Source organism: Tachypleus tridentatus, chromosome 8 (assembly GCF_004210375.1).
Source record: "Tachypleus tridentatus isolate NWPU-2018 chromosome 8, ASM421037v1, whole genome shotgun sequence".
Lineage (NCBI taxonomy): Eukaryota > Metazoa > Arthropoda > Merostomata > Xiphosura > Limulidae > Tachypleus > Tachypleus tridentatus.
In genome coordinates, this window is record NC_134832.1 from 35,234,583 (window position 1) to 35,258,298 (window position 23,716).

At 33.3% G+C, this 23,716-nt stretch overlaps 1 protein-coding gene across 2 annotated transcripts in view; it reads left to right on the forward strand.

Annotated features, from left to right (window-relative positions):
- The window catches only part of LOC143222160 (transcription factor Sp3-like), a 42,640-nt gene extending 19,559 nt beyond the window's left edge, over positions 1–23,081 (forward strand). Inside the window, exons 6-8 of one of the 2 annotated variants that reach the window (XM_076448224.1) lie at positions 3,236–3,429; positions 11,886–12,124; positions 22,211–23,081. In XM_076448224.1, the coding sequence (XP_076304339.1) occupies positions 3,236–3,429; positions 11,886–12,112 (421 nt within the window). In that variant the 3' untranslated portion in view covers positions 12,113–12,124; positions 22,211–23,081. Of the gene's footprint in view, positions 1–3,235; positions 3,430–11,885; positions 20,534–22,210 lie in introns of those variants that run through there. The other variant, XM_076448223.1, reaches the window with a different exon arrangement.
- The last annotated feature ends 635 nt before the right edge of the window (positions 23,082–23,716 follow it).

Genomic DNA, 23,716 nt, shown 5'->3' on the forward strand with positions numbered 1-23,716 from the left:
ATTTTCAACATGAAAATATCAGAGTTTAGGATAGAGTACAGAGATTACTATGTCATATTCTTGTCAAAAAAAAAGTTAACAGAGCAGGACATTACAGGTATGTGAGAAACTGCTAAAAATAGTTAACACCCAAATGGTTTGTTTGTTTGTTTTGAATTTTGTGCAAAGATAAGTGAGGGCTATCTGTGCTATCCATCCCTAATTTAGCAGTGTAAGACTAGAGGGAAGGGAACTAGTCATCACCACTCACTTTTGGGCTACTCTTTTACCAGTGAATAGTGGGATTGGCCATCACATTATAATGCCCCCATGGTTGAAATAGTAAGCATGTTGGTGTGATGGGGATTCGAACCTCTAACTTTCAGATTACAAGTCCAGCACTCTAACCACCTGGCCATGCCAGGTCAACACCAAATTGAATGAGCTTTTGTTAAAGTAAAACATTTATTATTAAATAATAGTTAATCAAAATTCACTGATGTAAAGTGACATAAATGTGAAATTAAATGTTGACAAATATATTCTGCTGAAAGTTAAGAAAAACTCTCCTGTTTTTTTGTATATCTGTCTTTATTGCATCAACTTTAAAATTCTGACATCATTGTGATGTGTTGAAGGTATTTTAAAAATATTGGTATAGCTATTTTCATTAAAGACAAAGAAAGCTAATGTAGATTTATAACAAATAACCATGTAGCATAAGCCTTATTTATTACTTGTAGACTGTTTAGTGATTTTTAAAAAAATTCATCATGTTATACAGTTAATATCCTTTTGAACTTTCTTTTATATAAGAACTTTTTATCACACAGTGGTGGATATAAGGCTGTGGGGCCCAGGGACTAATAACTTGTGGGGCCTACATCCCATATAATTTCTTCATAGAATAAAATTATTAAAATACTGTATTAACTGCAGCATGAGTTAAAATGTTCAAATATATATTTAGCAATTTAAATTTTTTTTGGAAAAAATACAATTTAAGTCCTATTTGCAATATTTTTTCAGGTTTTATCATTTAAAAAAATAATTCCAAAAATTTTATGTAGGTACAATGGAATTATATTTTAGGATTTCACAGTTGTTTTTGTGTTTTAATGCAGACATGCAAATATAGGTGCTAGCGAGGTTGAATCAGAATTATTAATTTTGTATTAAAATTTGGATGTAGTGATTTATCTTATTTTAAAAAGTATTTTAACTGAAAATTTGTGGTCTTCGATATTTGTAACATAAGACATTTGATTTTATGTGCGTACATTTGCATTTCATATTCTTGTTTTATCATTCTTTTATAGAATAATGATACAAAATTCTTAGAGCTATGAATAAAGAAGGGTGGATGAGATATTATACTAGCAGAAGCTATACCATGCAATTTGCACTTGAAATTAACCAAAATCACTCAGTGTTTTGTGAACAGACTTATTCATAACCAGCATTGATGGTTGAATAGTGATAAGCGAAGATTATATAATAAGAAAATATTTAAAAAGTAAAGTTGATAATTAGATTCCAGCACTGGAGGATACCTATTGTAAGTTGCTGTTGAATTCTAAACTTGTTAACTTTAAAAATCTGCACCAGTGATGTAACATAGCAGTAAATTAAAAATATCTTCAGAAGCTTTAAATAATTTAGAATAAAATAACATTGGTAGTTTTCATACTTCAAATATATGTTTTCTTGCAAAGTTGCATGCAGTTGTTACATGGATGTTGTTGAAAGATTGAGCTGCTTGATGATTAAATAAATAAAATCACAAATTCCAAATATTTTTGAAAAATATCACCACCTAGTTTAGATAATATAGAAAGGTCTGAATAATGTTAACATATGATTCCCAATAATTCTCTCTCCATAAACTCACTGAGCCTATAAGCCCACTTTCATAATGTGGCCTGACCCTCTAAAAAAAAACAAAAAAACAATTGAAGAACCCAGTGAACATGGTCAATAAGGTAATGAAGTTACATATTTCTTAATTTTCATTCTGCCAGATAGTATCAACCTGGTACAAGAGCTGACATCACAGGCAAAAAGTAATACAATACTATTTCCATAGCCATTTTCTCTCAGATGATTTGTAAACAACTCAAAAATCATCCAAGCACCTGTACATAGCCCAAAGATCATAAAAAAAACCTTTGAGTAGAGCTATATTAAAAAAAAATCATAGAACCTAATTAGAGAACACAGGGCTTAATAGTCATGAACAGAGCTAATCTCTTTGGAAAAAATTATGCATACCAGTTTATTTTTTATGTACAATTCCATTGACAAGTTTGACAATAACTCGAGTGATTGAAACTTGCAACAAAGTAAGGAAAGATGTTTATTCAGGCTATATAATAGCTGTTTTTTCTAGTTAATTATTTCCATAGTATGCTTTAACAATTATTTATAGGTTCTTTTAAGGATTGTTTCTTTTTTTTTTGTCATACATTCATGTTCTGGTTTCAGTTGTTATTGTTCCATTTTATTAATCTACAGAATCTCTATAAAATTGTTCTCTCTTTTCACTATTAAGCACTTGTTCATTGTGCTACAACTAAACTTTTTAAATATTTTGTAATAACTGTTTGTGCATATAAATGTTTGAAAATATTTAGGGGAAAGATCTCTACACACAACTCATGGTTTGGTTTACAAGTGGGCAACAAATATCATTTACCCCTTTACAGATTCAGACTGCAAATTATCATGTAATTTATTTGATTTTAAGATGGAAGATAGCACTAACCATTTTTTTAGTGATTATATCCATGGTTTTGTAGAGAGTAAGTATTGATGAGAAACATGGTCTATTTAGTTAACATTGCTGCTTGATATTGTCGATAGTATTGCTTGAGAAATGCATTTGCTAAAATACTATTATTTTTAAAATTTTAGCTGTTGAACAAAATGATTAAAAACATAATGACTAAAGTTTGTAATACATTTTTGAACACCTCTAGTAGAAACTATTTCATTAAAAGCAAAAGTAAGACCTATTAGAAAGGGTACGGATTAATGTTGATAGCTGCACTTCAGTTATACTAAATATAACTTTTAAATATGGTGAGAATTCCATGTATCTTTCATTTAATTATATATGAAGTTTTAAAAACTTGTCAGTCTAATTTCTACATTTAGAAAAATTTATGAAAAATTTTACTACTACTATTAAATTTCATCTGTATATATGATAACTGTGGATCTAGATATATTTGGTTTGTGGTAATTTGTCACTCAGAAATAGTGAAACAAAGAAGAAGCAGCACATTTGTCATGTTCCAGGCTGTAATAAAGTATATGGTAAAACATCTCATCTTCGAGCACACCTTCGCTGGCACACAGGAGAGAGGCCATTTGTCTGTAACTGGTTGTTTTGCGGAAAACGTTTTACTCGTTCTGATGAACTTCAGCGACATAAACGAACACATACAGGTGAGTCTTTTTATATCGGTAATTTTCATTTTCTTCTCCACATATTTTGATTTTAACCCTCCTCTTATGTTTATAACTTATTTACATTGTCATGCTCTGAATTTTATTTACCTAATGCAATTTCAGACAGCCTTGAATTGATAAAATAATTTTTACCTAGGTAGCTTTTACACTTTCATGTTAAATATTTGAAATCAATGTAAACTCTCATTACAACAACTTAAATATATTATTAACGATATCATAGTCTTATAGAAACAGTTTCAAATTAAATAGACTGAAAACTTCCCCATAATACAGAATTATAAAAATAGCCATTATTTATGTTTAAATGGTATGAGAAAAATTAGAGTATGACATATAATGGATTATAAACATGTAAGTAAATTTTTATATATGTAGAAAAAGTGTTAATGAAAACATATAACTGATGGTGTTCAGGTAGTATGTATTATTAAGCATTTAAACCATTTTCCATAAAAATTCTTGAATATTATTTATCAACTAATTACATAATGTTATACACAACTTTTGTACATGCTACATGATTTTTTTCTCTTGTTGTTTTCCAAATGCTATCTTGCCCCCACTAAAATTTTGAACAGTGTACCAGTCTTTTGTACCTCCTCATTTTGTTATCATTTCAGCAACATATGTTGATCATGTGACTACTATCTACCAACCACACTGCATTGCCTATACTAGCGCGCATGTTGCTCTCTCTACCATTACAGCACAATTATCACTTCCTTAGTTGGAATTCTAGTGTATAGACATGCATTTTAACTCATTCTCCATTCAACTACAGAAATCTTGATTGTGCTTGATCCATATTTATAACAGTTTCAACTTCATGTTTTGAGTTAATTTCCACATTTCATTTACATTTTTTTTCAATATTTTTTTTTAAAACCAAAATTTACTTATGCATTTTAATTTTACTGTGGTGGTTCCTGCCAATATGGGCAATGGTAATGTCACTAGTCCTCAGCACAGCAGCTTAACAATGTCTGCTGACAAGGTCTAAGCTTTAATCTGGAGGGAGTTGTATACTTTTGCTAGTTCTCTGATTTCTTTTTCTTTTTCCTGTGAACAAACTTCTGAGGAAGTTTTTATTAAGTTGAGAACAATTTTGAATCTCTTGTTTTTCCTGGCCATTTACATAATGCTGATAATCTGGAAACTTTGTCAACCAAATGTTTTCTAGAATTTACTGATCAGATATGTCAAATTTTACATGTTTTGCCATAAGCCCTTGATTATTATTTCCTATCTTTGCTGGGTGATGAATCTTGTCCTGATTATTATTTGCTTCCTCATTCACCCAACATTTTTGTTCATGCTCAATGTTTTGCTGATCAATTGTAGTCAGTTGTGGGTATGTCTGATCCCTTTTGGCTATTGGACCAGTAACTTGTCACTTACCAATGTTCCTTGTATCCCTATTTGGACTTAAGACTCATATTCTAATGCTTTTATTCATTTTAATCAGTTCTATTTTTCTAAAAGTTGGCTTACTTTGACCACCCTTTTACATATTATTTCCTTCATACAATTGTTATATCAAGCTTTCTACCAGTCTCCTGATCAATTCCTAACAGAACTCAGGACCCTCCTTTGGTATTACGTAGCCCATTTGTTGGCTTCATTACTGTCTCTCACCACCTGCATCTTTTGTTGCTGGTGCATAATCCATTAGTTGGTGGGGTTTGTCTTTCTCTTTCTTCTTTGAAGGATCTTCATTAAGTTCTATTTCTTTGGGGTCATCCTAAGTCTTTAGAGACCAGGGTCAAGGTGGTAAGGCTACATTCCTTCTTGTCTTCTCTGGCCTTTTTATTTTTTCTCATTGTACTGTTGTTGCCTATTCTTCACCTATTTGGGTTCTCCATACACTTTATTTCTCTTACCCTCCTCTACCCTTCTTCATGCTTTCTCTTCATTTTGCACATTCTTTACATTCCTTCAGGGGCCAGCATTATTAGTGAGGAGATTTCTTTTCATAGGCAGGTGGTGGCCAGGTTATGGTGCTTTTGAAATGTCTGTGAACTCTTCATGACAGATCCATGATTTTTACTGGTTTTCTTAAAGGGTCTTTGCCTTCAGTTTCAGTTTCCCCCAAACTATCTTCTGCCCTGGTTTCCCTTCTTCCTCTTTGGCTCTAATCTCTAAAGAAAAGGTCTAAGAAATTGTAGGAGAAATTCCACCAGTGAAGAACATGCTCTGTATGGTGCATTTGACTGAATGGAATGAGAGCTTTCAAAGAGGCCAATACTCCCAAAATATAGAACCTTTTGAGCAGAAAGAGAAAGAGAAGGTAGTGCTTGAGTAACCACCTGCTCCGTTTTCTGAAGCCAGAGTGGAGAAGGCTGGGCTGATTGAGATGTGAATTAAGAAAGATTCCCAACTGAATAAGGTATTGTGTGGAGGGTTATAAAAGACTTTTTCAACTTGATGAGAAACCCAACCCGAGCACACTCCTGATGAAGAAAGTGGATGATAGGCTTGTGAAAAGGCAAACAGTAGCCAGTCATCTGTATAATGTGTCTGAAGACCCAACAAGTGAAGATAACGAGCAAAAACAGACATGACAGAAGACATTAAGATCTGAAGCAAGACCAAACGGTAGTGCTTGGAACTGAAAGTTGTCCCTCATGGATGAACCAAAGATAATGATATAGCTTTGGAATGATGGGAATATGAAAATAAGGATCTGTCACACAAAATTTTTCATCCAAAGAGCTGAAGGGAGAGAAAGGACTCCATGGTGGATTGGGGCATTTTATAAAAGATACTGAGCCAGCACATATCGATGATGGATCTCCAATCTGTCGTCTTTTTGGGGACAACAAACAGATAGGAGTAAAATCCCAGAAGTATTGGCATCATCCATTAAATAGTTCCTTTGAATGACTCTGCTAGATGACTGAGCTCTTACACCAGGGAGGGTTCTACTTCCTCTGCCTTGTCCTGACTCTCATCTGTTCACTGATGCTTCACTGGTGTGTTAGGGGTTTTCCTTTGTTCTCAGGAAATTTCATGTCTGTGGTTTATTGAGGAAAGAAGTTACTTTCTGTATCAATCTTCTGAAACTTTTGTAGGTATGTTGTGCTCTCAGTCATTTCCTCCTGTTCTTTCAGGAGTGGGTAGTTATTGGTCATACCAACATTTCTACAGTTGTCAGATATTATCACCAAACAAGAGGAAACCTCATCTAGGTCTTGTGTTTTCAAACACTCAGCCTCTTGTATTGGATCCATTACTACAACATAATGATCTTGGTGTGTCATGCTGCTGTGATTATGAATATAGTTGCAGACCACCTGTCTCATCCCAACCAAGTTCTTCCTACTGTGTTATCTCTTCATCTTCAGGTTTTTCAGCTTGTATATCTTTATGTAGGAACACCACATATATATAGACATATTTTCCACTTACTGGAAAGCTCAACTTCCTTCCTTTTACATTTTTTGCACCATGTCCCTAAGCTCTATGGATAGGTGTGTTCAGGACCTTCATCTGTATATGCTTACCCTCTAATTTCTAAGGAAGTTTCCCTCATCCAGACCACTTCTTATAAGCCTTCTATTGACCTGCTCAATTATTATTTCCTCTGTTCTATCTCTTCCTGAAGCAACAACTCCAGCCTTTTTCTCGGTCTAAGTCACTCCTCTGACAACCACGATTAGATTATCCCAATGTCACCAAACTCCATCTTCATGCATGGCTTTCATCCAGTTCATCACCTCCACTCAGGGATTCACTCTTCATGTAATGTTAAATGCTTACCCATACCATTTAACCTTCCTCTTTGTATCTTTATCAGAGATATTGGTCTACAGTCTGACAGTGGTCCATCCACCATTGCTTCCATTCTTTCCATCCTTTTATTCCTCATGTGTCCCAATTCTTTACCTGGTTATTTGATCAGGAATTTTCTGTGTTCACTATTTATAGTTATTGGACTGCTCTGTCTAACACCATCTGTTTTAACCATTTTTGTAAATCTCCTACTTTAATATTTTCCTTCTTTTCTGTTCTCTTTGTCTTGTTTATCCACTCCATCTCTTTGTGCTTTGGAATCTCAGTGTAGTTCTTCATGCCCTAGCTCATTCTCCCTTTGAACCCATTGCTTCTTGGTACCACCTGTCTCTTAGGACTTTTTTTTTTTCCTTCTAACTTGTTGTCATTATCATTCTGATATTTATGCTATTAATGCTTCTCACACCCTTTACCATTCTTCTTATATAGTCCTTTATTGCAGTCATTCCTTCCTTCCTAAAATATCTGCAGCTTATAAAGGTTATTTTGCCTTTTATTCCTATTTTCTTGTTTCCATTTCCCATGTACATTCTCATTTAGATCAGGATAGTCTTAATCCTGTTATATGTCTCATACTGACTCCTTTCATGGTTCCCATTTCTTTCTCTTTATTGTGTGAAATCCCTCTGTTTCCTTTCATCTTTCTCCTATTACTCTTACTGGCTAGGTTTGGCAATTCATACAACTAGTTTATTTTGACTTGTGTATGAAATGTTTTCAACTGTTTAATATTTATTTGCCAAATGTGCCATTTAACTATGTCCTTCATTGCTGGTATCTACCATTCTTTGGAGGAAATTATTCAAGCCAGTATAACTTCCAATACTTTCATCAGATATGATTTGCACAACCTAACTGTTTCTTTCTCAGTCAGGTATTGTCTATTTGCTTTTGACTGGGATAATTTGTGCCTTTTTCTTTTACAGTTGCTTTACACTGTATTTCAAGATCCCACCATTAACAGGTGTTGCTTGGTCAGGTGTGCTGGATTTTTATCTTAGCGCTAACTCTGCATATTTTATAACATTTACTGTGAAGATGAGGTGTTGCTGTAAGACCACTGGCCATTTATCTGGTGGTGTATCTTTTTCAGAATGTCACATTTTGTTTATCAAGATGTATATCAGGCCATTCCATGAGTAATGTCCAAAAATTTAATACAGAAAGTGCATTATAATTTCTGTCTTTATAGAAGGCCTTAATGACTAAAATATGTAGTAGGACATATATAAAAAATGTTCAGACAAATAAAAGAAACTAACCCAACTCCACTTTTTCAGATCATTAATCGATTAAACCCTTATGAAGATGGATGTGTTTGAGTTTATGAGTTTTAAAAAAGCAGTAGTGCAGCAGAAACTACACGAAACATTCAAGGTGTTTATGGTGTGGAGCCTCTCGATCAAAGAAAATGTTGAAGATTGTTTCAGAAGTTCAGATCAGGTGACTACAGCTTAAATGATGCGCCATGTTCAGGTCATCCTGTTGAGTTTAATGATGCACTTGATGAAGATTGTGCTGTAGCAGTTGAAGAACTAGCACAGAAACTTAATACCACCCATTAAACAGTTTACTGTCATCTGCAACTGATTGGAAAGGTGTTAAAACTTGAAAAATGGGTCTCCCATGATTTGATGGGACCTTTTTTGGACAGGTTAGTGACTGGAGATGAAAAATGGATATTTTATAAAAATTTAAGCACCACAGACAATGGCTCAGTGCGGGTAAACTGGCTAAAGCTCACCTCAAAATGAACTTCCATCCTAGAAAAGTCTTGTTAAGTGTTTGGTGGAATATTGTTGGTGTGATCCACTTTGAGTTGCTGCCACTCAATGTAACAATTACATCAGACTTCTATTGTCAACAGTTAGAGCACTTGAATTTGCATTGAAAGAAAAGAGACCTTTGATCAGTTGTAAAGGTGTTGTGTTACATCAGGATAAAGCATGGCCCCATACAGCAAGGATCACATCTGCAAAGAATGAAGAGCTAGACTGGGAAGAACAACCACATCCTCCTTATTTTCCAAACCTTGCCCCATCTGATTATCATCTATTCTAAAGTTTGTAGAATTATCTTCATGGAAAAGAGCTTGGAACAAATGAAGATGTCAAAACTACCCTCTCTATATTCTTTTCCTCCAAACCCCAATAATTTTATAGAAGTGGCATTCAGAAGCTTGTGAATTGTTGGCAGGAAGTAATTGGTAATAATGGAACATACATTATTGATTAAATAATATTAAAAGCATTCGAAATCATTTCTCTTTTTCTGAACCTAAAATTAGACATTACTTAAGGGATGACTTGATATATTGTGGATTGTCACTTATGGACTTTATGAGTAAAACCTATAAAAATATTTGCCAATCTCTACTGATCCATGATTCTTACAATCAGGGTCTTTCTGATTTTACAAAAAAGAAACATAAATGCCCATTGCACTGCCTCTAGTGTGTTTTTCCTCTGGATCCCCCAGTGTGTATTTTTCCTTCTTTCTGCTATTGGAGCAAGAAAATCTTATCATCTCTGATTTTCAGTCACTGGAGTGGTTCACTGTGGAGGTTTCATAAAGAGTGAAATTTGTATGGTAATTAAAACTTCCTAGTCATGTGTACCCACTCTGTTAAGAGGACTCTCATTGTTGTTTCATAATATTATCAATCCAAGAAGCCTATCTCCAGTGTTTTTGTCTAATTTGACAACACTTGCTGATCATAACATACACTGTTAATGCATGGTGCTTTCACTGGATATTTTTGGCTATGCACAGTAACTACAAGATGCTTCTCCTGGATGTTCTTGCATGGGCTGACTGCACTTATTCCCATAATCATTATTATTTTCTTATGCAAGGCACATACCCTAGATGTTTTTGTATGGACAGACTGCACTTGTTGATCTCTCAATATATTTTGCAAATGATATGAAACTAACAATCTTTTGCAAGAAGCTTCCACTGAATGTTTTCTGCCTGGATGGACCAGACTTATCACAGTACTACTTGTCACAAGGAACTTTACTTAGATGTTTTCTGTCTGAGCAGAAAGTACTTGTTTATCTCTTATTTTGTTACTGTCACAATATATCACAATCATTTTTATGCAAGATGCTTTTCCTGGACATTTTCTACTGAGGAGCTGCACTTGGCCTATTTATATACATTTATAGCCCTTTAGCCCTAGCCACATATTCTATTTGGTTTCACCCTATGTGTCTTCCTTTCTTCTTTACTCGGTGAATAGCATACCTGTTTGAGAAGTAGTGCTACATCTCACTGGTGTGCCTCTTATTTTAATTATGGCACACTTTTTCTTTCATGGCAGTTGTCCTACACTGATTGGATTGTTTTGTCTTCTCTGACCCTTCCACCTTTGCAATGTGGGCTTCTTGCTTTAGATAAATGAAGATAGTACTGTTTCAGAAGCTAACATTTTCTAACAATGAAAATGTATTTCTAATAGATACTTACCTCCTCTCACCCACTTCCCACATTTCCTTCCCATTGATTTGCTGGTGTTTCAGGTTTATATTTGCCAGTTCTCAAAACTGAAGATTGTACATTCTAGTACATTCCTGGGTAGTCACATGATCAACATGTGTTGCTGCAACGATGCAAAAATGAAGAGGCATAAAAGACTGGTGTGCTGTTAAAAATTTTAGCAATGTTTAAAAGACAACTCAAAATTGAGATAGCTTTGTTACAAATTGTTAACTTTCTAATTTTAAGCAGTTGATAAAACTCTTCTGTCTATTGAAGTTAATGGTTTAGATTTATGAGGTAACAATACAACTTGGAATTTCATTTCTATACTAACTTTGTAGAGAGCTGTTGCATTAATTATTTTAATTTCTGGGAATTATTACTTGATAATCACTCTCAAGTCTTGAAACTTTTATGCAGTTGAAGATTGACTATTTTTTAAGGATTACATGACTTTGATGGCAAGTATCTCATATCTATCAGAAAGAGTTCTGCAGCTACACTTTATTACAAACAGTAATATTTTAAATTCTGTAACACAATGCTCCAAGATAATTTCATGATTCTTAGCTTTGAAATGAATGGTGTCTCTATTGGTCTAATCTTCATGTGTGATGTACTGTATTTTTAAATTATTATTAATTGTTTATATATTTCATGTTATATTTTGTAATTGAAGAACTCTCAGGTTTTCTGTCAGTTTTATCATTTAACAACAAAATAAGTAATGAAAAAGTGTTTTTGTTTTTTTTTCATTTAGCTGCTCTGTTGTTAGGCCCCTAGCAGTATAGAGCTTGCTATTAAAATAAACTATTAACTATTTTGCTACTTTTTTATTTATTAACACACTTCATGGGTCTAAAAGAATAATTTAATTACATTTTAAGGGTGTTGTGAATAATTGTTCCTGATGGTTTTGAGCATTTACAACAATCTGTGTAATTGTAAAAATATATGGAAAACAAAATTGTTGATGGTAAAATAATATAAGTTACTTGATTGTAACAAGTTAGTTATATTGGTTTCTTCTTTGAGCTGTAGATTTTATTGCATTAAGGCATTGTTTCAACATAAACGACCAATTTCACTGAATTAAAGATATTTATAGTAATGCTGCCAGAGATTTTTCACATTAACATACAAATACACTGTAGGAGAGAAAAGGTTCCAGTGTGCTGAATGTTTGAAACGTTTTATGAGAAGTGACCACTTATCAAAACATCTGAAGACCCATCAAAGCAAGAAACTTACTGCTTCATCTTCAGAAGGAGTTGGTGGGGATGGTATTCCTGAGAACTGTGATTTAGTGATGACAGTAGTAGAACCTGATCAAGACCCTGAACTGTCAGTCAGTGATCAAGCTTTGAATGGAAGTCAGTAGACTAGTTATCAGGTGTGCATGTATATATATATATATATATATATATAAGATCATGTGTGAACAGGTAAAGGTGTTGTATTAATTTTCTTTTCAGTACTGTACATGTATTTATTTGTAAAACACCTTTTTTACTTTTTATTTTCCAACATATTCTTTTTGTGCTTATTATTATCTGATCAGTTAAAACGGATGTGGTCATATAATTTAAGTTGGAAGCTTACAAATGCTGCACTCATTTTGTAATTTTGTACCATACACCACAGTTGATTCTATATTTCTAAGAGTAACAACCATGCACCTGTCCAACTTCTTTAAATTATGTGTTTCAAACTAATAGGTTATAAAGCTTTTAAACAAATTTCAGTACAATATAAACAGTGATTTATAAAATGTTTCTCCAGCAAATCAGCTTTTATAAACTTACAATATTAATTACTAAGGTAAATAGCATAAAAATGACCTTGAGTTAAAAAATAATGCTTACCAAAATGTGTTTGTTGAGCTTTCAAGAAATCATGAAGTTTCTTATCTCTTGGAATGATGTTTATGTGTGACCTCTACACTGGTCTCTGCACAATCAGTGGAACATTACTTTAGGATCTCTTGTCCTCCTTCTGTACTAACCTGACAAAACCAATACAACAGTGGGATTCCTCTACGTCCTCATCTGGACCTACATCTGTTTATATATGTGATCCTAACAGTACGTAGAACATTTCTCAACTCAAGATTTCATGTCAGTGGTCCCATAAAAAATCATCCCTTAGAACTGTTGGTGGTGCGTTAAGCATTGGGTTATTTTCTTCTGATGGTTTGTGGATATCTTGTAATGATCTTTACTAACAACTCTTCAGTTCATATCAATTATTAGGACACTACTCAGTCTTGATTTATCTTTTTTTTCACACACTCTATTTCCTTTTCTGAGCCCCTCTTTACAAGTACAGCTAGTGATTTGTCATGTTCTGAGTGCCCTGAACCTTATTTTGAGGCTTAACAGGATATTAACTATGGAGTGGTTTCTTTCTTCACATGCTCATGTGGTTGTATTCTCATCTGGCTGCTCATCTCATCCAAAAGCTCTAGGTGTGGATGTGGTCAGTCAGGACTGGTCCAACCATTTTTTATATGTCTATACTTCTGTCCTGCATCTTTCTGAATTTTTTTCCAGCTATTGTACCAATGTTTATCTCTATCAACCTTCACTAGCTACAAGAGCAACACTACCTAATACATTTTGCTCTTCCCTTTACTGTTCTTTCTATTCTATTCCATTCTTTTCAACAATTTCGTCCTCTCTGTCTTGCTGTATTTCCTAATTAGGTCCTGAATGATGTTCTTCATACCCTTATCTATTCTACCTTTAGCCTTTTGTTACTTTACCATCATTCATTTAAAACCTGTTTCTTATTACTTTTCTGCTTAGGCCATCAAAATTTTCACATCCATACCATTGATTCTTCCCATATTATTTTCTGTTTTCTTATATTTTTAATCCTGATCATGTTTCTCTACCTAAAACATCCTGCAGGTCTTGAAGGAGACAGCATATTCAGTTTGTTTCTCTTCCATCCATTTCTTGTCTTTATTCTTGATCTGATCCTAATTACATTTTCTGTCCTATTAATGTAATTCTATGTTATTTGGCCTGCATGGTTCCTTTTTGAGGTTCCTACCCCCATCTATTTATTCCATAACCCAAGATATATCTCCCATTACTATCACAGGGTGGCTATGCCAACTTGCATATTTAGCCTATGCTTCATTGAATAAAGATTTGTGTGAACACTTCAAAGTAATCTTTCACCAAGTCTGACACCTTACTTTCTTTCTGGCTACTCAATTCCATTATTCATTGGAGAGGAATGTCCAGGCTGGCATGTGGACAGCATCACATACTTTAATCAAACATTATCTTCATTATCTTTCTGTTTCTTCTTTGTCAGATGTTAACAATCTTCCTCTTATTACCATTCTCCACACGCCCTATCAGCTATGACTGCGTAAGTTCTTTTTCTTTTATCTCTACAGGCCTTTTCTGTGTCACATGATCCTACTAGTTGACAGGTGATGTTTGCCAGGGTATTCTTACATAATTTTGAACTGTAGGGTCATTTTAGGCATGATAGCATTCACTGGTAAAATGAGGTGTTTCACGAGACTGATAGAAGAATACTTGTATTATATTTTATTTACGAAATGAGGTCCAATCCAGACCTATAAATTGTGGTCTACCATGAATAAAGTAGCATTGGGACAGTTGTCCATCCTTTCAGTCGTAGTTGAATAAACTAAGTCTTATCTGCTTTAATAAATAGGGCTTACAAATGTGGTCACCTATTGCACTGTCTTCTGTGTTGTGCTCCTATGGGCTTACCAATAAGTTCCCCTCTCTTTTCTTCTAGTGAAGTATAGAAGTCCTTGCCACTCACCAGTTCCTAGCTTCTCAGTAGAGATTAGAATAGTGGTGTTCTGTTCATGTAGATGATATGGAAAATCTTTTCTACTGTGGAACAAATGCCAAATTCCCAATGGTGTCATAGTTTTGGACTGGAGATGGCTCACCAAGAACAGTTTCTCCATTATACTGCTACCTGGATGTTGGTTCCTATGTGTTCTGATGCTGGATAAGTCCAGAACCAACCAACATAAGTCCTCATTCATGTGATTGTTAAGAACTCTCCTCCTACCATGAACTGGACAAGTAATACTTGATGGCACTGGTTTTTGGCTGGCATTGATCTTCCATATACAGTCTGACATGCCTGAGCCATACTACACCATTTGGCATATCAATATTTCATACTCAGGTTTTAGAGTGTGTTTATTTTCCATCCAGCCTAGTGACACATAATCAAAATGAGCAGTGTGTGTGCCCTGGTAAAGATAAGGTACTGTCTCTCACGAGTGTGCCAATATACATTTTCATTATGTTCACACTCCATTGGTTGTCTTTCATTGCTTTCGGAAGAGGATTCATCTTGGTAACTTTTACTCCAATTTCTCTATTGCTTCAGTGTGGGATTCTAGCTAATATGTAAGAAATAAGGTATTGTATTTGAAGTTGACATTTTCCTACTCTGAAAATATATTTCCAATAGATATTTACCACCTCTTACATTTTTCTTTCAATCTCCCCACTTCTGGTGCATCTTTTTTTGATTAATCTTGAAGTGATAATTGAACAATCAGTATAGAGTTGTACTAAGTTGTTCTTATTGGTAGAGGGTTGTTGCATATTCATTTGCATGCAACAACACAGCAGTATCACCTGGAAACTTATGAGTTTGAATGGAAGTTTTAAAGGTTAGTGGTGAGAAAACGTTGTGCATATAGAGGGCAGCACTGGATCAGGAAAGCTAATATGTGAGAGAGGTGAGAATCTATCAGAAATACATTTTCAATGCAGGAATATGCTAACTTTAAAAGTAAAGTATCTGAATACTTGTATATCTTGTTTTTAGTTTTGCTGTATATATTTATTTTGCAATAAATATGCATTATAGGACTCTTTGAACCCTGGGCTCCCTGCCTTTTCAGCTCCATTACCCTGGGCTCCCCCAAAAATTTTGACCATTCTGGAAAACGTTTATTTTTAATATGAAAACTAAGAATATCTTACAAAGTGACATCACAAAATGTTACAACGGATAATTTTGGGTCTATAGTACAAAACAATGAATTTACTTATTCATAACATTTCTTGTAGCATATCATCATTTATGCTATAGTTCAGTGATTTATCACCAGAATTGAACTGTGAAATTATAAGCCTTAGAGCAGTTCTTACTGCACAGGAAGACCTCACATTATTTACATCAGTAAACTGTTTTAGTACACTTTAGCATGTCCTTTTCCTTAGCTTCTGGTTTCTCTCTCTTTACCTGCTTGTATTTCTCTGCTCAGACAATGCATCTCTTGTCAAAGCTGTACTGCACATTCATATACCTTTGTTTCTCCAGCATGTACTCTGCAGCATTTACAGAAGTGTAAAATTGATAAGTAAATATGCAGTGACTGTGTCCTTCAAATGGTTTGCACAACTGAGCCACACCCAGCACTGTCTCCAATGGCTGATCCACATTAAATTTCCCCATATACACCTCCACATCCATGATTTATCCACTTTTGCTTTTGCATAAAAGAAATGTATTTAGGCCCCACTTGATCAGTTTCTCTTTGATATATTGCTTTATGCTCAGCTCATTTTTTGTGGGTATCATTCCTCCATCCAGTAACTGTTCACAGTCTGGCATATAGTGTCATTGAAAGTTAGTCACAATGATGTCAAAAATTGGTCTGCTCTTGTGTATTTTGTCTGACTTGTCAACATTTGGATCTCTTTCATTTACACTGTGCGACACTGACTAGATAGCTAGAAATCAATCTGAAATGAAAACCTCACTGAAAAATCCAGGTGTAGATTTAATTTAGATATTCTTCTTCTTCCAGTAGATCTCGTACCTGTCTTTGTGGATCTCCGTGGAAAGTTGACACCTGAAGAAAGCTTTTAGTTCAGGAACAGTGAATGTATCAAATGACTTAGCATAGAAGTTGTTAGGGTTTTCTTCTTTTACATATTCAGCTTGACAATTTGTTTCCTGTGTGAGTAGATTCCATATGGATTCGTTCCAAAATAGCACAAAAAATACAGTGGTGTACTCATGCTTGAAATTCAATTCAGGACATTTTTTGGACCTACATTTTTCAATGGTTTAAATTCTGTATCTGCAGCTGAAAATGAAATAATATTAGTTGACCAAGTTGACTGACAGTCATCAGGAATATGACGACAAACATTTAACTTGTTATCAGAAGTCTTGATATTACTATATTCACTTTCAGCATCATTGCCAGTATTATTACTGTCTAGAATATTTTCCGGATCAGACTTCAACAACAGTTCCCTAGCCTGTGTGGCCATAAATCTGTTTTTTTCACAGTTTTGCATCATTGTTGTCTGTTTTTTTTACCCTATCTTTCTGTCTTACTTGATTGTTTGATTAAAATTTTATGTTTCAGCATGACAGTGCTATCAAAACTGTATTAAAATATCTGGTGTTTTATTTTACCTTTCACACTGTAAGTGCAACAACAACTAAGAGTCAGTCTATTTTTTAGAACAGAAAATCCAGCAGACTCAGAAGTGTGTGCTAAGTAAATGATAATTTAGCACTAGCCACTTTTCCAACCAGCTGGTTACCCCGGCATGGCCAGGTGGGTTAAGGCGTTCAACTCATAATTTGAGGTTCGTGGGTTTGAATCCCAGTTGCACCAAACATGCTTGCCCTTTCAACCATGGGGGTGTTATAAAGTAATGGTCAATCCCACTTTTTGTTGGTAAAAGAGTAGCCCAAGAGTTGGCATTGGGTGGCAATAACTAGCTGCCTTCCCTCTAGTCTTACACTGCTATATTAGGGATGGCTAGTGCAGATAGCCCTCGAGTAGCTTTGCACAAAATTCAAACACAAACAAACAAACCAACAACCAATCTGCTGGATGATACTGGTAGATTTTCAGGCCAGAAAACAGTCTTTCAGGTATATATTCCTCTCCATTAGATTTTCTAGCCTGTAGAGTTCAAAGGGTTAATAAAACATTTGGAACGTTTATAAACCATATTTGATGTTAATTAAATAAGAAATGTAAACATTAAAACTAAGTATAGTCAATTTTACAATTTGATGTTGATACTTTTCTGTCATGTAACTTCCCCATTAAAAATCAATTCTAAAATTAAAAATACTAATTCTTTAATAACTGTATAATTAGTTTGCTCTATTATTAAACAACAGAGTCCTTTAAATTTCAGTCAAGTGTCTACTTACTCTTTGTACTAATACGTATAGAGTGTTGGTAGACATTGCCTATGCTCTGATTACAATATGGCATTTACTGTCTGCGCTTGAAATACTGATGGATAACATTAATAATAATGCAACTACTTTTACTTTTTTAGTATATATATGATTATTCATTTCTGTATTACTGACTACAGTGTTTATATCTTATGTGTTAATTGTTTCATTTCATTTAAAGAATTCACACTTACAAATGACATGAATTTTAAGCTTGAGTTAACACATTCACAAGGATGCTGTGTTTTGTTGGCAGTTTGTTAACATGGTGTGTAATATTCTAATGTGTCAATAGAAATATAACTGATTTAAAATATTTTGATTCCTTTTAAGTTACCATTAAACATGTCAGTACCTATAATCATGAAACAACTAGATAAGCCTTTAGATTATTTTTGTTGCTTGGATGTCAAGCACTAGAAGGAATTTTATGAAACTTTTAAAATTTTACTTTGAAAGTGAGCTTGTTTGCCTGTCTAAAAAAGAGGATTTTTGTTCTTTAACAGAAATCTAACATGATAAAAACATGAACAAACAATAACAATATACAAGAAACAAAATACAAAGTCAAATCCATATATACAGTATATCTTTGATAATATAAAGTCTGATAACCATCCCTGATAATGTCCAAACAGTTTAAAGAGTGAAAATATTGTTTTTTTTTGTAAAGTTTAATAGTTTGAGTATCCTTTTTAAAACTGTAGTGTACTTAATCAGCCTCATATGAAGATGAACAAGAAATGTAGACAGGAAGTGTGATGATGTGTTTGTTTTGAGTGTAAGTAATTACACTGTTTGTTTGATGCAAGAGATTTTTGAAGTAATCATTGTTACCTTGAGTGTGTTGGAATCATTCATCTATCTATAATATAAGCCACTGTAGTACATTAAAATTTACTGATACAAATTATTTTACTTAGGTTCTACTCTTTCTTATACTAATAGTTTCAATAATAAGAATATTTTTATAATAAAAAGAATTGTGGTCAAATATTTTGTATTGGATTTTCTGTTACAGTTATTAACATCACATGCTAGAATATGAAATTATTGAAAAAATGGAGAAATTGAAGTTAATATTAGTGTGATGTTTCGAAATATTTCCATCTGACTAAATTCAGAATGATTTGAAAAACATAAATTACTTAAGAGGGAGTGTGTCTATGAAATACTAAAACTCTGGGAAATCTTTGAAAGCAATGGAGAAAAATTAATATAATTTATTTTACTAGACGCTGTATGTATTGTATCTCTGTACAAGTTTGTTTTTTGTTTTGTTTAGACTGCTGAAAGATTTGTTGAGAATTTAGTGTAAGTTAAAGAAAGTTGAATGCACTTTTGTGTCTCACTTTGTAGGGTGTGATGTATTTACATAGTAACGTGGGTTTTCCGCTTCTATAAGCGAAAGGAACCTACTTCCTGTGTAATTGTGTTATTTAATGTATATACTAGATTTTGTCATTTCTCTAAAATGTTTTGGAAGTACCTTCTGCAGGAACATGTGGTTTGGAAAGTATAGATACAAGGCCAGGTAAAAACATACCTACAAAATAAATTTAAAGAAGTTAGTATTATGTATATTTTGTTTCAACTGTATAAACAAACACTTATATTTTGAGTTGTTTTAAATTGATCATGAGTTACAAGTGAAAATTCAGTAACAACCATAATGTTAAAGATGCGTTAATTCAGTTTTCATAGATGCAGTATTCACATGTAATATGAAAGATTTGTAACTTAACATAAGAGTAGATGAAAACTTGAAAATGCAGTTACTAGACAGAAGTATTGGTGGGTTTATTTGAAATTGTGATTGTACAGGAGAAAACCAAACATGTACGGTTTGGAAAGTTTAAACATGGTTCAATTTTATCCAATAACCAGAAGTTAATGAATGATTTTGTGACCAAGCTTTTCATTGCAAAGCCAATTCCCACTTTGTACATTGTTGTAAAGGTAACTTGCAAATTGTTATGTGTTACATTTAAAAAAACTTAATTTAGTCATTTGTTGATTACAGTTTGTTAGAGATAAAATTAACCAAAGAGTGACACTTTTTTTTTTAATCTGTGAGTTCGTCTGCATGTACGTGGAAAAATAACTTTCATACATTTGCAAGTAATAAAGAAGCTGACATTCTTTTATAGAGCAAGAAATGTAAAATAAAAAAATATGTTTTTTGTTTTTTTAGATTTAATATGTGTATGCTTTTAGAACTCCATTTTTTGTGTTCCTGCATGAAAATAAAGTGTATTTTTATGAAAATTTGAATATTTAGGTATATCCAATATATCAGTAAAACAGAAATTACTAACAAAAGGATATTTGAGAATGAATGTAAAGATAAAAATACTGAATTTCTTTTTTAGTTGATTGTAAAATTTAAAAACAATTATAATAACTTGTTGTCAAACAATATGTGCAAATTTTAATTGTCAAACATGAAATGGATTCCGTAGAGATATTTCATTGGAATTAGAATGTATATTAAACAGAGATTTACGACTAAAAGCAGAATTTTGCTTGTAGACTGTACATTAAAGGATGTTATTTGCAATGATATACTTCACCTGTGTTTTATTTATGAACATTGTATGAGACTTTTTGGAATCTAAACAAAATTAGATATCTTTATTTTAAAATGTTTTCATTTGTATACTTCAGGAACTTTATTTGCATTGAAGTGGTCATTTTAAAGCTATGTTGGCCTTTTAAATAAACTTTTGAACTTGGTAAAAAAAAAGAAAATTCATAATTTAAGCACTTTCAAAAAGTAGACCTTTCTTCATAAAGAGAAAACTATTAAAGAGAGATTTACCACTTGAAACAATTCAGGTTACTGCACATCTTATTTTCTTCTTTAATTGATTTAGCATGCCTGTGTGTTTTACTAACATCATATTTAAATTTATGTGTAGTTTTACAATGAGAGGTGCCTGGCATGACCAGGTGGGTTAAGGCATTTGACTTGTAATTTGACAGTTGCGGATTTGAATCCCTGTTGCACCAAACATGCTTGCCCTTTCAGCCGTGGGGGCCTTATAATCTGACAGTCAATCCCACTATTTGGTGGTAAAAGAGTAGCTCAAGAGTTGGAGGTGGGTGGTGGTGACTAGCTGCCTTCCCTCTAGTCTTACACTGCTAAATTAGTGATGGCTAGCACAAATAGCCCTTGTGTAGCTTTGCGCAAAATTCAAAAACAAACAATGAGAGGACTTTGAAGTAATCAGATAATCTCCATATTCCTAGAAATATTTTATTTTGTTTGTTTGTAGTTTAAACACAAAGCTACACAATGGGATATCTGCCAACCACAGATATCAAAACCGAATTGCTAGCATTGTAAATCTCCAGACTTACCATTATGTCACTGAGATGGCCAAATCTTTTATCCAAAATTGTAAAATCCTCTATGACTTCAAAATCTAGAATTCAGTAAGCAATTGCTTTTCTTTGTAATTAAAAATATAAGACAAAGTGACATGAAACTTATTTACCATCTATCTTCAAAGGTTGGAATGTCAACAAGTTTATATGCTTTTTGTGGAAATTTGAGTAACAGTGAAATATTTTATCATCTGTTTAACGGGTATAAATGATACACAAGTTTATTTGGGATAACCAGATTTATTGTTTTTTTTAAGTTTTCAGAATAACAGTTTTTCCAGCTGTTCCCATGATAAAAATAAACACAAACTTCTTAATTAACCTGCAATTTCATCATCTCTTTAGGTTAATTTTTCAGTTGCAGTGACTTCCTACTTTTCACAAATGCTTTGCTGACCTTGAGTTTAGTAACAGTTCTTAGTTCCCTTTTAACCATTTGATATAGTAAAATAATCCCTACCATAAGTTTTTAATACTGGGAGGTGTATTTTTATTCATTAGTCTCGAAAAACTTTATAATTTGATTGTAGATTGTTTGGAAATTGTAGAAGATTAAAAAACAAGGTTTAACTTACTGAATAATGATTTTCTGACACATTGTTAAGTACTAGCTATTTTAGTTTATTTTATTGTGACTTTGTAGTTGCCAAACAGCTACTCCACTTAACTTATGACTTTTGCTTTTGCTCAGATTTTCTAGTTGTTTTTGATGTCAAAATGGCTGTTGTAAACCAACATGTCATTTCTCTACTGTAACTTTATAATTATCTCATAGTTTCTTTTATATAAGGTGTTCCAAAAAAATGTACACGTAGGTTTTCTCAGGGTGCTTCCTTCTCTCATCCCCCAGCAAATTCTAAGGCTTTGGATTGACAGATTCCAGCCACTCCGTGATCCTGATCACGTGACGTTTGATGGATGTTTTGTTGAATGTTCGTTGTCTTGTTTCCTTTCGTTCTTCTGTTAAGCCATGTCAACGATCTTCTACAGCCATTGTCATGTCACTGGCCCTGATAGCCTTCTCTCGGCTACCTTGATTCTACTGGACTTCTCTCTCTTTCTCCACACTTCTCTGAAATAACTACAGCTTCAAATACCAACTGAGCAAAAAAAACAAAAAACAACCCCAACTAAAATTCAAAATCACGAAAATAAAAAAAAATTCTACCGCTTAACATCCCATATAGGAAAGTTTACTTTCCTTTCAAACTAAACTACTGACAGTGCAAGTTTCTGTTCCTTTAATTTCCTTTTCAAACCATATGCTAAATGTAGATTCCACTTTTACCAAAACTGCCAGTATAGGACTGCCATATTGTTCGTCATTTCGGGGAATGTTCCAAATATCTTGGTGAAATTTGTCTTTGAACTTATTAAGAGTTCGAGGGTTTGGGATGGCATAAATTCTATCTTTTAGATAACTCCATGAAAAGAAGTATGGAGGTAACAAAATTGAAATCAGATAAATATAGAGGCCATTGTGCATCCTCATAACTGAGCTTTCGGAAAACTCTCCTAAAGTTTATTAATCGACGCGCCAAGAAAAAATGTTAAAAAATATTGTTTTGCTACAATTAGTATACTATAAATCTCAGAAACTATAGTTGTGATAAACACTTATTCGTCGGAAAGGTGCAGATACTTGACCAGGAACGTTTATAGACTTCGAACACTACAAACCGTTTAAATTCAGTGAATTAACTTCAGACTTAATATTTCTACGAGGAGATTACGTATTTTCGTCTGTGGAAACCTAGCATGTGAGCAGCGGGAGATTGCTTATCCGTTTAAAGTGAACTGCACTGATATCAACATGGAATTAATTCGTTTATCGTGAATCGTCCATAAAATATTCAGTTCCAGATCAAATAGACAACTCAGTATTGTTTTTATATAAATTATTATTTGTAACAACTGTTATTATAAATTGTATGGTTTGTATATTAAAATATATTCGTGTTAAGAAGGAAATTGTGTATATCAATCTTGTTGACAAATATCATAAATTTGACACATGTCGACATAAATTAACTTCTAAATTAAAATTTCAAACCATTTGAAATTGTAATATGTAACATAAGAAATCGGAAACTCTTCCGAGATAAATTATAGTACATGACACATCTGACAAACATAGATATTTAAGTCTTAATAATGTTGTAATTCTTTCACTGTTTTACTTTATTTTACTCTTATTTTCATTCCTTTTCATATTTCTCTGGTTTTAAAGGTTGCAATCTAAAATCCAGCACAAGTATTCCGCTTATAATCGAAAGTCGCTGTATATATATTACGAACTGGTTGAATTTATATCAATTACAATTGGCGAGGAAATTTAGATAAACTTCAAATGTCG